At 34.6% G+C, this 14,623-nt stretch overlaps 1 protein-coding gene across 1 annotated transcript in view; it reads left to right on the top strand.

Annotated features, from left to right (window-relative positions):
* The window catches only part of LOC128554745 (glycoprotein-N-acetylgalactosamine 3-beta-galactosyltransferase 1-like), a 46,698-nt gene extending 32,595 nt beyond the window's left edge, over positions 1-14,103 (top strand). The window contains exon 6 of the mRNA XM_053536060.1: positions 13,921-14,103. Within this exon, the coding sequence (XP_053392035.1) occupies positions 13,921-14,082 (162 nt within the window). The 3' untranslated portion in view covers positions 14,083-14,103. The remainder of the gene's footprint in view (positions 1-13,920) is intronic.
* The last annotated feature ends 520 nt before the right edge of the window (positions 14,104-14,623 follow it).

The following is a 14,623-nucleotide window of genomic DNA, read 5'->3' as shown; positions in this document are numbered from 1 at the left end:
CGTTGTTGTAAAACATATCTGTCAGGTATGATTTTATGCGTCTCTATTTAGTGAAGGTTTAAGCTGCCTTATAAACGTTATTTCTCGTTGTTTTCTACTGACTATACTGTCCGTGAACATTTTGAAAATTGGAAATATTTTATATTTCGGGAACTTAGCTCCCGCACAAACGTCAATATGTTCGCTTACGTAAAGTACCCTTTTGGTGGCGTCTCGGATGTGTTGGTTGTGTAAGGTCACTCTGTTTCGAAGATTTGAAGTTTCACCGATGTATTCTTGTTGACATCCCTGGCACTGAATGACATATATTACGTTTTTCACATCGCAGGATATTGATTGGTTCACCTTGAATATCTTTCCGCATTTAAATGTGTATGAGTCACCTTCTATAATATGCTTGCACAGACCACATTTTGAGTTGTTGCATTTACTTACTACTGGTTTTCTGATGTTTTCGGTAAATTTTGCTTTTGTTAATATCTTTTTAAGATTTGGTGGTTGTCTTTTACTTTTAATAATTTTGAAATTTTAGAGAACTTTTTTCATCCATGGGTCTCGATGTAGAATATTTAAATCATGTCTGATTTGTCCAAATATTTCAGGGTTGAGTGGGTTAAAGGTGCTGACGTATGGTATGGTATCTAGCATTGGTGATTTGTTAGCTTCTGATAATATTTCTTCACGGTTTAGTTCTTTTGCTTTTTGAATTCCTGCTGTAATTAAAATGTCTGGATATTTCTGGATCTGTAGGTACCTTTTCAGTTCCTCGAATCTTTTCATAAGTGTTGCTTCATTGGATACTATGAGTTTAAGACGTCTAGCCAGTGAGAATGGTATACTGACTTTGGTGTGTTTCGGATGGCATGACTGGAACAGTAGGTATGTTTTGCTGTCAGTAGGTTTGTAATAGATGTCAGTTTCTATATGTTCACCATGTTTAATAACCATGCAATCCAAAAATGGCAGACGTTCATTACTGTATTCTATTGTAAATTTTATATGCTCGTTCAGGCTGTTTAATATTTGAAGAAGGAGGTCTAGTTCTAATTTAGATTTATTCCAAAGGATGAAACAGTCATCTAAAAATCTTTTCCACATTTGTATGAACATTTCCATGTATTCTGTTCCGAAAGTTTGTTCAATCTGCTTGTACAACTTTTGTTCTAAGTATCCTATTACGAGTGTGGCATATGTTGGCGCGAACTTGGTCCCCATTGCAGTTCCTTTGATTTGTTTGTAATATTTATCATTGAAGGTAAATGTGTTATTTTCCAAGATAAAGTTCACTGATTCTATAATGAAGTCTTTTGTAAATCTGTTCGGTATTTCTTCAGGGTGTTTGTCCAGCCAGTAAATTATCGCTTCTTCTCCCAGTGTGTGCGTGATATTGGAGTAAAGGGATTCAACGTCGAAGGAAGCAATGATAGTGTTTGGATCTGTGTGTTTAGGTAGCTGTTTAAGGAAGTCAGTTGTATCTCTCAAAAAACTCTGCACATGTTTGATTAATGGTTTTAGAAGAATATCCATTAAATTACTTAATATGTTTGTCAGGCATTTTGGGCCGGCTATTATGGGTCGAAGTTTTAAATCACTTATTTCATGTGTAATAGTAACACAGGATGTGTTTGCTTCTTCACATTTTTTCCGGATTGATTCGCTTTTGTGCACTTTTGGCAGACCGTAAAATTGACTTTCTTTGATTTCAAAAGTTTTTAGATACTGATATTCTTTTTGACGTAAACAGTTAATGTGTTTGTCTAACAGTTTATTGTAATTTATATGATTACTTTTTTGACGGGTCAGTTGCTAACTGTTCGTAATATGTTTCATCTTCCAATATATCTAAAGCCATTTGCTTGTATTTGTTTTTGTCCATTATTACAATTGCCCCGCCTTTGTCGGCCTCTTTGATTATGATGTTTTGGTCTAATGAGAGTGACTTAATAGCCAGTCTTTCTCCTTTTGAAATGTTACTCTTGATATTCTTTTTCTGATTTTCATCGTTCAGTGGTATATTTTCTACACTTTTGATAAATGTATCAAGAGCTTTGTTTCTGTTTTTTGGAGGTACAAAATAACTTTTGTTTTTAACTAAGCTGTCATCCGGATCCTCTTGATTATAAAAAAAATTCTACTAAACGTATTTTCCTTGTGAATTCAGCTAAATCTAAAGGAATATCGTCAGTTGTTTTTTTATTCGGTGTAGGCGTAAATTTTAACCCCTTTTCCAAAATAGTTCTTTCTGCTGTATTTATGTTTCTTTTCGAAATATTAATTATTTTTATATCTGTTTTGGGGTTACCTTCATTGACGATTGATTCTTCTACTGCTGTAGCCTCGGGTAACCCCTCCGGCCAAAAAAAGGATCGTAATTCATACCTTGATATTCTGTATTTTCACCTGAAGCTGTATTTGTGTTTCTTCTGTTTTCCTGGTGCATTGAAGCATCTTCTCTTTGTGACGGCTGTATATAAGTTGTATTTTCTGAAGTTTGATTTTCATCATATCGATATTGTTGTATGTTTGCATATGGACGTCCTCTTTATCGTCCTCGACCCCGACCTCTGGGTCGACTTCTGTATGTTCCCCTGCCGATGTAGGTAATGTTGTTATCCTGAGTCTGGGGTCTGGAATAAGTTTGGCCATTATTGCTTCCTTGCATTTCATAAATTCGGGCGTTATTTCTGTAGTTAGGAATATTCTGGCCAGCATTCGGTCGTTCATTGTTATAAAAGTTATATTCAGTGTTTTGTGCTTGAATCAACCTTGATCTATTTTCATTGTGCCTTTTGGCTGATGTTGCTTCTGCATAAGTCCTTTGTGTGTTCCTAAATCCGGTGTTTCTTGTATTTTGAAATGGTTGTCTTCTTCTATTTTGCTGTGAATATTGACCGTTTCTATTATTTTTGTCATCATCATCGTCTCGAATAAAGGGGTTCTTACCTACATTTTTGTTCTTGAAGTCACATTCGTATTTGGTCAGGAATGGTTTATTTTTTCTGTCCCATAACTTGTGAGAAATTTCTTCTTGTTGTTTAGTTTCTTCTGTCCACAAACTTTTTAAACATTGACGTAGATCACCACTTGATTTTGCGCAGATCATTGCGAACATTTCTTCGTCAGCTCCTTTTGCTTTGGCCAGATGGTGTTCAGATCTGAGTTTCATGAGGTCTATTTCTGCACGGAAGTTGTTCATTACCTGATCTTCTCTACGTTTTTTCTGTTCATCTGGTTCCCCTGTTATGTTTCTCATATATATATAGGGGCCTCCTGTTTACCAGATAGAACTGACTGTCGTCCATTTTTTTAAATAAACGAATAATATGAAAATAAATTTATTTTAAACTCTTTAGTTCTATCGAGTATACATTGAGATAATATCAGGTGCAATAGGTATTTGATGCGTCGCTGGTTTTTGAAATAATGAGATTGAAGTTCAAGGTCAAGGTCAGATCGCGTGGATGTACACGCTTTTTAGTGCTCGTAAACATTTAAGATTTTAAACCTTTTTAGGGAAATTAAATGAAACTTAAATGAAACATTTTTGGTTCGGGATAGGAAAAAGTCGATTAGACACATTCGGAAATAAAATTATGGATTAAAACTGTGTAATAAACTGTTTAAAATGGACATATTTATATGAGTGGTGGACGGCTAACAAAACCGGTTTTGTGGCGTACCCTGTGTACCTGTGCTATAAATAGATACATATATGTATGTATAGGATTACCTGTCTGGGTGAATTATTGGATTATCGGATTATTGTGATAAATAGATACACTTTAATACAAAAGTTGTTACCTATAATATAATATGCGATGGATAAAGCCAAGAAAAAGCCGGGAAGAAAAATATAAGCATCAGCTACACGAGGAAAATCAACGAGGGTAAGTGAGACGGCAAACACCGAGGCAGAAATATCTCAACTGAAAATAGACACTATGCTTTCTCAAAAGGACAAAGAGGAATCAGATACTGAAGAACCGTCGCTGGAATGTTTGCTGAATTTGATTGAAACGATAAACATAAAAAAAATCAGTAAGTTAGCTTCTAAAGATTTTATCGAGAAGAGTTTGAAAAAGTTAGCTAAAGAAGAAATGGTAAATGAGACATTAGATTCACGCAGAAATGAATTAAGTACAGAAATCGAAACAGAGCTGGATAGTGTTAGAAATCAGATTAAGAAGGTAAAATACAAAGTTTTAGATTCAGCAAATGAGATTGAAGACTTGGAGAACAGCCAAGGGGCTGTCCAAGTAAAGTTGGAAGGGGTAGAACTAGAAAATAGTAAAATTAACAAGAAAAATGAGAAACTGCAAGGAAATGATAGAGGAAAGAGATGTCCGCATAAAAGCTCATGAAAAAAACATAAATGACATTGAACAGTACACTAGAAGGAATAGTATATGGATTTATGGTTTAGAAGACAAAGATAGGAACGAGAGTGTCGAAGCTACCTGCACACAGGTTATAAGCAAGCTCAACGCGAAACTGAGCGTGAAAATTTTACCGGGAGATATTGATATCGCCCATGGGCTGGGAAAGTTTGATACCAAATCAAATCGTCCCGTGATTTGTAAATTTGTCTATAGGATAACTAAAATGAAAGTTCTCAAAGCACGTCGGGAGCTGAGAGGATCCCAAATCGTCATAAGGGAAGATCTCACGCAAAACGCAAAACTTCTCGAAACATTGTCGGCACGGGACGAAATTTCTAACGTGTGGTCAGACGAAGGAAAGATCATTGCACTTTACTAGATGGGCGCAAAATGAGATTAGACATTTCGAAGCTTCTTATTCCTAAAGAAGAACTTTCTAAGTTGTTGGCTGCAAAGAAACAGAAGAATAGAACGTAATTTATTTACCACGTGTGTTTGTTTACATTTTTGACGGCGCATGTATTATGGAAAACAGCGTACCATGAGACATTGTGCGAAGCCTGTGCTGGGTCCTGATTGGTTAAGACTGAACATGTGATTTTCTTATTTGCAAAACTTACTCTGATTATATAACCTATATAAGATGATATAATTTAGATCCAGAATTCCAAGCTGTCATATTTCTATCATAAATCACACATGTTTTGATAGTTATGACATTAATAACTGAAGTTTTCGATATGAATGCATTCTTTTTAGTCTATGCATTTTACGCAAGTTATTATATTTTGATATAAGCTTTAGGTTTAAGGCAAGATTAATGGAAGGGATGATTTTATAGATAAATGACAGACTTGTTATTGATACATAGTAGTTTTCGGATGATTTCGGATAGCGGATGATTTCAGTTCAGATTCAGATAACTAAGTGTGTACATGTCTAATTTTTGGAAACATTGTCGGCACGGGATGAAATTTCTAACGTGTGGTCAGACGAAGGAAAGATCATTGCACTTTACTAGATGGGCGCAAAATGAGATTAGACATTTCGAAGCTTCTTATTCCTAAAGAAGAACTTTCTAAGTTGTTGGCTGCAAAGAAACAGAAGAATAGAACGTAATTTATTTACCACGTGTGTTTGTTTACATTTTTGACGGCGCATGTATTATGGAAAACAGCGTACCATGAGACATTGTGCGAAGCCTGTGCTGGGTCCTGATTGGTTAAGACTGAACATGTGATTTTCTTATTTGCAAAACTTACTCTGATTATATAACCTATATAAGATGATATAATTTAGATCCAGAATTCCAAGCTGTCATATTTCTATCATAAATCACACATGTTTTGATAGTTATGACATTAATAACTGAAGTTTTCGATATGAATGCATTCTTTTTAGTCTATGCATTTTACGCAAGTTATTATATTTTGATATAAGCTTTAGGTTTAAGGCAAGATTAATGGAAGGGATGATTTTATAGATAAATGACAGACTTGTTATTGATACATAGTAGTTTTCGGATGATTTCGGATAGCGGATGATTTCAGTTCAGATTCAGATAACTAAGTGTGTACATGTCTAATTTTTTGGTTATGTCTTCGCATATAGTATACTTGTATACATGTATATACACTCATCCTGAAATACAACTTCCAACTGGTTATTTTTTCCGGATTTAAGTTTATTTGCACATGGTACAGTGTATTTTTCCTTATCTACTTGTACCAGGAAAATCGGTTTTGTAACCGTGTAATCTGTAATACAGATGTATTCATTTTTTTCATTTTAAAAAGTCATTCAAATGACATTTGAGATGTCTCTTTTCTTTTTCTTTTTGATTCCTGTTCTACAACCTAGATCAAGGAAGTACGCTTATTTGGATAGCTTTTGCCTAGATCTAGAAGCACTTTTCTCAAGGTGGTATGGTATTGTGTGGTTTTCAACTTTGAGGGACTGACAGGCACTGAATCTGTTTCTTTTCTGCTGCAGTTAAACTATGGTTGATCTTATATCTTTCGAGTCTATGAATGTGCAGGGTCTCGGAGAAAAAACAAAAGAGAAAAGATGTATAAAATTACTTGAAAACTAAGAAATACAGTGTCTATTTCTTACAAGATACTCATTTTACAGATAAAGAAAGTAACTATATATTAGGAGTCAATGGGGTTTTGAATGTTTTTTAATAACTACAGTAGTAATTCCAGAGGAGTAGCAATTTTTATAAATAACACTTTTGAGTTTAGCTTTAAATATATTGAGAAATATTTTCATGGTAATTTACTCATATTATATTGTAAAATCAATAACATTGATTTTTCTCTTTTTTGTTTGTATGGTCCGAATAATGATGAACCTAACTTTTACAGATTTTTTACTGAAAAAGTCTCATCACAAGAAAATATTTGTATAATCGGGGGTGACTTCAATTTGGTAATGAACCCTGATATAGATTGTTATAATTATGTGCATGTGAATAATCCAAATGCAAGAAATGAAGTAATGCATTTATTGGTAGAATATAACGTCACTGACTGATTAACATCTAGAACTACAACAATAGACTTCGTTTAAGAAAAATCCTGTGGAAAAAGCTAGGCTGGATTTTTTTTTAATATCAAGTTACTTGTATACAGATGTCATAGATACTGCAATACTTCCTGGATATAGAACTGACCACTCTTTAATAGTAATGAAAAATCAGCTTAATAAATTCAAAAAGGCAATAGTTATCGGAAATTTAATGATTCTCTTCTAAAAGATTCAAAGTATGTTCTACAAATTAAACAACTTGTTTCACAAATTAAATTACAATATGCTTGCAGTATTCATAAAGTTAACAGACCTATTGAAGATATCCCTGATAAAGATATTATTTTTACAATAAATGACCAATTATTTTTGGCACTTGCTTATGCAGATAAGAGGAAAATCAATTGCATATTCTGCTTAAAAAAACAACAACAGGTTAATAGAAGACAAGAAATACAAAAGGAATTGGAAACTTTAAATAGGTCGCAGACAAAATTATGAATTATTAATCGAGTAAAAGAAAACGGAGCTACAAGAAATTAGGAAAATGAAATTAGAAGGTTCATTGATAGGACGAAGAGCAAAATGGATTCTGGAGGGCGAGAAACCTAGTAAATACTTCTGTAATCTAGAGAACCGAAATTTTGTCTCTAAAGTGATGAATAGATTATCTCCAAAAACAGGCACTTTATTGCAGGATCAATATGATATTTTAAAAGAAACGTTTAACCATTACAAAACTTTGTACGCCTTTAAAGAAACTAAAGATTTTAATCTGAACAGGTTGTTCGCAAATAATAATGTTCCACGATTATCTGAAATAGAGAAACATTCATTACAAGGTCATTTGACATACAAAGAAATGCTTGAAAGTCTAAAGAAAATGCGAATTTTTTCTGCTCCGGGAAAGTCTGGCTTTACAGTATCGTTTTATAAATTTTTCTGGTCTGACATTGGTCACTTTTTAGTAAGGTCAATAAACCATGGGTTTTATGTAGGGGAATTATCAATATCTCAGAAATTATGTGTCATAACATGCATACCGAAAGGGGATAAATGTAAGTCTTTTCTTAAAAACTGGCGCCAAATTTCTCTTTTAAATGTAGGATATAAGAAAGCCTCAGCATCTGTAGCTAATCGAACGAAAAAAGTTTTAAATTAAATTATAAGTGAAGACCAGAATGATTTTATTCCAGGACGCTTCATTGGGGATAATGTGAGAAAAATATATGATGTTATGTTTTATGCTGAGAAAAATGATGTTCCAGGCTTGTTGTTACTACTTGACTTCCAGACAGCATTTGATTCAGGTTCATGGAAATTTATGTTAAATGTTCTCCACTTTTTAAATTTTGGTAATGATTTTGTACGCTGGATTGAAGTGCTTTATAAAAACATTCAATCCTCTGTTATTGTAAATGGACATTTATCAGAATGTAAGCAGAATTATATGTTCATAAAGGCTGTCGTCAGGGGGACCCATTGTCACCTTATCTCTTCCTTGTATGCGCCGAGATCCTTGCACTTCTTTTAAAGAACAACAGTAACATCAAGGGCATAATGATCAATCAGCTTGAATTTTTCCTATCACAGTATGCCGACGATACATCAGTTATGTTAGATGGTACAGAAAAATCATTAAATAACACAATGCGCGTTTTAAAATGTTATGCTAGTATTTCTGGACTTAATGCTTATGTCGACAAAACTAAGGCTATATGGATAGGATCAAAAAGGAATAGCGATGAAGTTACCTGCCCTGATCTTGGTCTAAATTTGCAAAGGGGCAGCTTTAAACTATTAGGTGTGACTTTCTCAGTTAATTTAATCATTATCATTATTATACTAGATTTATATTACGCACTTTTCATGATAAACACGTTCAAAGGCGCTTTGCATATACTGCAGCCACACAGGGCGCGAAATCATCCTCTACTAGTACAGACACAGAGCGATCTGACCAGAGGGACAGAGTGAGATAAAGCCCCCAGAAAGGACAGAGAGAATTTTTCGGATACAGACGTGTCCGGCTAACTTAGCCTAGCTCTTTTGGAATAGACAGTCTGGTTCTTTAACATGCCCGGTGTGTAGCACCGATACACGCGAAGCCATCTTTCCTGGGAAGAACAAGTACAGATCTAGTTAGGTGGAAAACACTCAAGAGCATCTCAGAGAGATTACTGACTTAAATTATAATCCTAAAATAAAAGAAATCAAGTCCCTTTTTTCTACTTGGTCCAAAAGAATTTTAACACCAATAGGGAAAAATATTGTAATAAAAAATCTAGCACTTCCAAAAAAAAAAATCACATTATTATTGGTTTACCTACCCCCCAAAAAGAAACAATAAAAGAGCTGCAGAATTTTTTTTTTTAGTTTCATATGGAATATAGGTCCAGATAAAATTAAAAGGGAGGTAATAACACAGGATATTGAAAGTGGAGGTCTCCGTGTTATTAATGTTGAAAACTTTAATATAGCTTTGAAACTAACATGGTTAAGAATTTACAAACAAAACAAATATTTTAGACTAGTAAAGCAGATATGTCCCTTTGTATCTAACTTCGGTAAACTTGGAAACGAATATATAAAACAAAAGACTAATTTAATTCAAAATGAGTTCTGAAGAGATGTATGGAAGGGGTATTAACACTTACTGAAAAGAAACAGATCAATACATGGTATGAGTTTTTATCAGAACCAGTATGGAATAATACCAAATTCAAATTAGGGGGTAAAATTCTTGAAAGCCAGCATATATTGGACAAAGGGGCCTTCTTGGTTAACGATTTTATGAAAGTAAATGTAAACTTATACTCTTTTGAAGAATTTCAAGAAGTATACAATGCAAGAATAAATTTTCTGGATTATAATAACATAATTTTCTCCATACGATCATACCTAGATAGCTTTGTATTCCTCATCAGGGCACTTACCAAAACAAAAAAATCCTCTGCAACCCCGGCCTATAGCAATAATAAACTTTGGAGTTAAGGGCTGTAGGAAAATTTATGACTCTTTAAATAGCAAAACAAGCCAGCCTTCTTCGCAACATGTGGACACAATTATTAAATCTAACAAACCCAATCTGGAAAAATATATATAAACTGCATTTTAAGAGCACAAAAGACTCAAAGCTGCAGTGGTTTAAGTTTAGGATTAATCACAGAATTTCAAGTACAAGCTATTTATGTTCTTTTTGTGATCAAGAAGCAGAAACATTAGTACACTTTTTGTGGGGTTGTGACATTATACATGGTTTTTGGTTGAATGTGCAGTCATGGATAAATAGATTCTGTGGAGAAAACACGATTGTGTTTACCAAAAGTGACGTTTTGTTAGGTAACAAGGCTTATCAACCAGTTTTAAATAGTATTCTTATAACAATCAAATTGTATATATATCATTGCAAATTGAATGCTCATGTTCCTGAATTGAATGTTCTAAAGAAAAAAAAATACATCACTGTTTCATACGGAGAGGTACAACGCAGTAAATTCAGGTAAAGTGGATAGATTTAATAAAATGTGGAGGCATTTTGCTGTGCTTGTCAGTAACAATCTGTAGAAATACAAATTTTGAATAAACTTCTATTGATATCTTTCTCAAAGATACCACCACCTTTTACCACCTTGTAGATACAATATTTCTTTTGTATTGCAGTCTAAAGCGTTTTTTTTCTTTCTCACCCGGTCCCCTTTGATCTTCTAAAATTCCGTCTTTTTTTCTAATTTAGGTTTTCTTCTTCCAATATTCTCTGTATTTCAACAAAAGGCATTATAGCGTCAACTGAATCAAGGGAAACTAGAGCTATCAGTAAAGGTGATGAATGTACCCCCGCATGCAATGACACAGTACATTGCAATTTGACGCACACAAGATTGCATAATTATGTGGACTGAATGTATATAGACTGTATGTATACAGTATAGTAACAAAAAACAAAGTCCCATAACTATGCAGAATATTTATCTAAAAGAACGTAACATGCACCATGCACAACTAAGGTTGGTACTGATCACTTGTGTGAAGTTTCATTAAATTGTGTCAAGGGGATGAGGAGAGATGGTGCGCACAAAATTGTGTGTATGTATATAGTATAGTAACAATAAACAAAGTCCCGTAACTCTGCAAAAAAAAATTCTGAAAGAACCAAACATGCCCCATGCACAACTACTATTGTTACTGATCACTTGTGTGAAGTTTCATTAAATTGTGTCAAGGGGATCAGGAGAGATGGTGTGCACAGGACTGTGTCTATATATATAGTATAGTAACAAAAAACAAAGTTGCATAACTCTGCAATGTTTTTTTCTGAAAGAACCTAACATGCCCCATGCACAACTACTGCTGTTACTGATCACTTGTGTGAAGTTTCATTAAATTGTGTCAAGGGGATGAGGAGAGATGGTGCGCACAAAAATGTGTCTACGGACAAACGGACAGACGGACGGACGTTCTAACGAAACGGTATTTATGTGACACCCCATTGTTCTCTCTATTGTTCTAACAGTCACATAAAAAGAAAAAGGTCACATAAACAGGACGGAATGAATGACATCAAAGAGAAAGTACCGTTATGCAGTCACTTAACCATCATTTCGCGGGCACGGACAGACAGACAGACAGACAACCTGAAACCAGTATACCCCTCCCCCCCCCCCCCTTACAACTTTGTTGTCGGGGGGTACAATAACCCAAACATGGCTTTTTCACATTCCAGGTAGAATTATCTTTCATTGGTTTTTTATTTGCTTCATTACGCATTGGCACAGCTGAATCAATGTTTATTCTCATCTAGTATGCAACTTATATTATCTGGATGTGAGGTTGTATTTAGATTTGCAACATTATCTGGTGGATTGTTTTCTCAACACAAACTTTAACTTTTTATCTGTCACCAAGTTCTACCAGTGACTATAATTAACTATTTAATGAGCTAACGTCGTGCAAGGGTTTTTTCCCATTATTTTCCTACTTTATCTATTCAAACATTGAAAATTTGATATCGTGATAGTTACTTTTTCAACAACAATAAAAAATTGATATCGTGATGAAAACTATAACAATCAACAGCTTAGAGAGCCGTGTGCAATGGGGAAAATTATTGACGAATTGTTGTATGAGCTTAGCCATTGAAAGGTGTGGCCGAGTGAACTACTAGAAGTCATGAATTTTACTGTAGCGTATTTCCTTTGTTTCGCATAGTATCTGATGTGTATGTCCTGAGAATATTGTGTAATTACATATCCTGTGAATTATGAGAACTAGAAAAATAAATTATGAAGAAAAATGAAAAAAAAAAAAGACTATAGTTCGCGATTTTCTGGAACAGCCCTGGTAGTTCATGGCCGATAAAGGGAATAATATAAATGATCAAGGGTGCATGTAATAAATATCAACGAGTTAGGACATCTGATTTAACAGTTATTGCTCAAAATCAGTATTTTCAGATATTCTCAAAATATATAGGCCTGCGTCGAACTCTCTTTCATTTCAAAAATCTTATGAAGGTTGAAGATTCGCGTCATGAGCGGCATGAGCGGCTCTTGAGTGAAGTAAGCTACTTGAGGGACTGTAGTATGCGTACAGAAAATTGCATTCAACTGAGTTGGCTTTAATGAAGGTACAGAATGACATCCTCACATCTCTCGACCAAAATTCTGTAAAGTTATCGTGCTACTCGATCTGTCGGTACCTTTCGACATGATTGACCACCAAACTCTGTGACACCAACTAGTGTGTTCAAGGGATCTGTTTCTTGGTCAAAAGAACTATAGCATGTACATTAAACCCGTTGGTGACACATTCAGACGTCATGACGTCGTTTCTATGCCGATGACTCTCAATTATACATGTGCTTGATAAAAGCCGATAGAAGTGAGTTGTTGCTAGAGGTGAGTTTTCGCACCGCATTTAGAATTATCTGTCTGAAACTATCTCGTAATCTCATATAATGTCGTGGGCAGGACATTTCGTGGTTTTGGCCAGAATGGTAATTGCGTTCGGGATATGAATTCATGGATTTCAACTTTTGAGCATAAAACGAATAGGAATTTTACTTGTTCAAATTTCTTGGATTAACTCAACTACGAAATCCACGAAAATTAGTCCTACACGAATATTAATGATTTTACAGTTCATTGTAGTATGCTGAAGCTCAATGCTGACGAAACAGAGGTAACAGAGGACTTTGTGATAAAATCCAAAACAAATGTGTAATGAATGTTGGTGCAGTATCTGACAACAGTATGGATATGAAACAAAAACTAAACTGTGTGCCTGTCTTGATATGCACAACTAGGCAAAATAGGTCATATCAGACGATATCTTACCAGTGATGACACAAAGACCTTTGTCAACAGCCAGGTTACCTCATGGTCAGACTACTGTAATGCCCTATTAAGTAGTATTCCATCCAGTAAACGTAACTAGTTGCAAAATGTCCAGAACATGGCAGCTGCCATTATCACTAAGTCGTCCGGTCGCAATCATAAAATACCGGTTCGGAAGGAACTCCACGGGTTGCCATTGAAATCCAGAGTGCAGTACAAGGTTCTGACCTACATCTTCAACGCGCTTAACAATCAGTCTCTTGCCTGTGTAAGGGATGTGATAGAAGTGAGTAAACCAGTTAGAAATGTAACATCACAAGACACGCTGTCAACGGTTATGCCAAAAACTTCCCTTCAAGATCAGGGAAGCTCACTCGCTGACTGCTTTCAAAAGCCTGCTGAAAATCCACGTCTTAGTACAACATTTCGCTAACTTACAAATGCATGCTATTCTTTTCTTAACACAGCGTAGAACAGTATTTTATTTGTTAAACATGTATGTAAAATGCATTTCTATTTGTGCTGAATGCGTATTTGTTTGTATTTTGTCTGTAAAGCACTTCTGAACGTGTGCTTGTGCATGAAAAATGAGTGCTATATAAATGTGGTATAATATAATGTACTTTTTTTATTTATATGCTATATTTTATGTAATAGATTTTTTGTTGTTACAGGAATCGGATGTTCCAGTTTTAAACTCACTTGATAGGGAAGGAAAAGAAGCATTTCATTCAGATTCTTTACAACGGTTGTTATACCCACCACATCCAAAGTTGACAACTAAGTATGCCTGGAACAGTGGTTTTAAATTTGTAAGTATTATAAAAGTGACCTGACAAGAACGTAACTTTACCTTATAGATGTCCATATTTGTTATTTATATTCTATCATGAGTATTGATATACTAGTAATCGAAAGATATGTTTAGTAAACTTTAGTATACATTATTTTAAATACATTTCCGTCCATACTTTATTAGCATATTTTTCGACATTTAAAAAAACCCACACAAAGTAGAAACCTCTAACAGAAAATATTAGATAAGGAAAGTGTCAATGTTTCTACAAGCGTACATTATAAACAGAAAAGGTAAAAGAAGTCGAAAAGAGGATTAATTCAAAATTCAACGCCAGTACCTTATCCATATTATCAGTGTGTCAATCCCAGCGAATATTTTCTTGGGTTAAACATCCCGAGTTTATAGGTCATAGGTGACTTTCAAGCTTTGGCGGTGGAGGAGGAAGACCATCATAGTTTCATTAAGTTCGAGCACCTGGGTAGAACCACCAAACTTCCGTAAGCAAATAAGATACATCCCTCACTCGAATAATTCACCTACCAGAGTGATGCTCGAACACATATCGGTGAGGGAAAGTG

This window comes from Mercenaria mercenaria, unplaced genomic scaffold (assembly GCF_021730395.1).
Source record: "Mercenaria mercenaria strain notata unplaced genomic scaffold, MADL_Memer_1 contig_708, whole genome shotgun sequence".
Lineage (NCBI taxonomy): Eukaryota > Metazoa > Mollusca > Bivalvia > Venerida > Veneridae > Mercenaria > Mercenaria mercenaria.
Note: the sequence above shows the minus strand (reverse complement) of the source record. Positions and strands in the feature narration are given on the sequence as shown.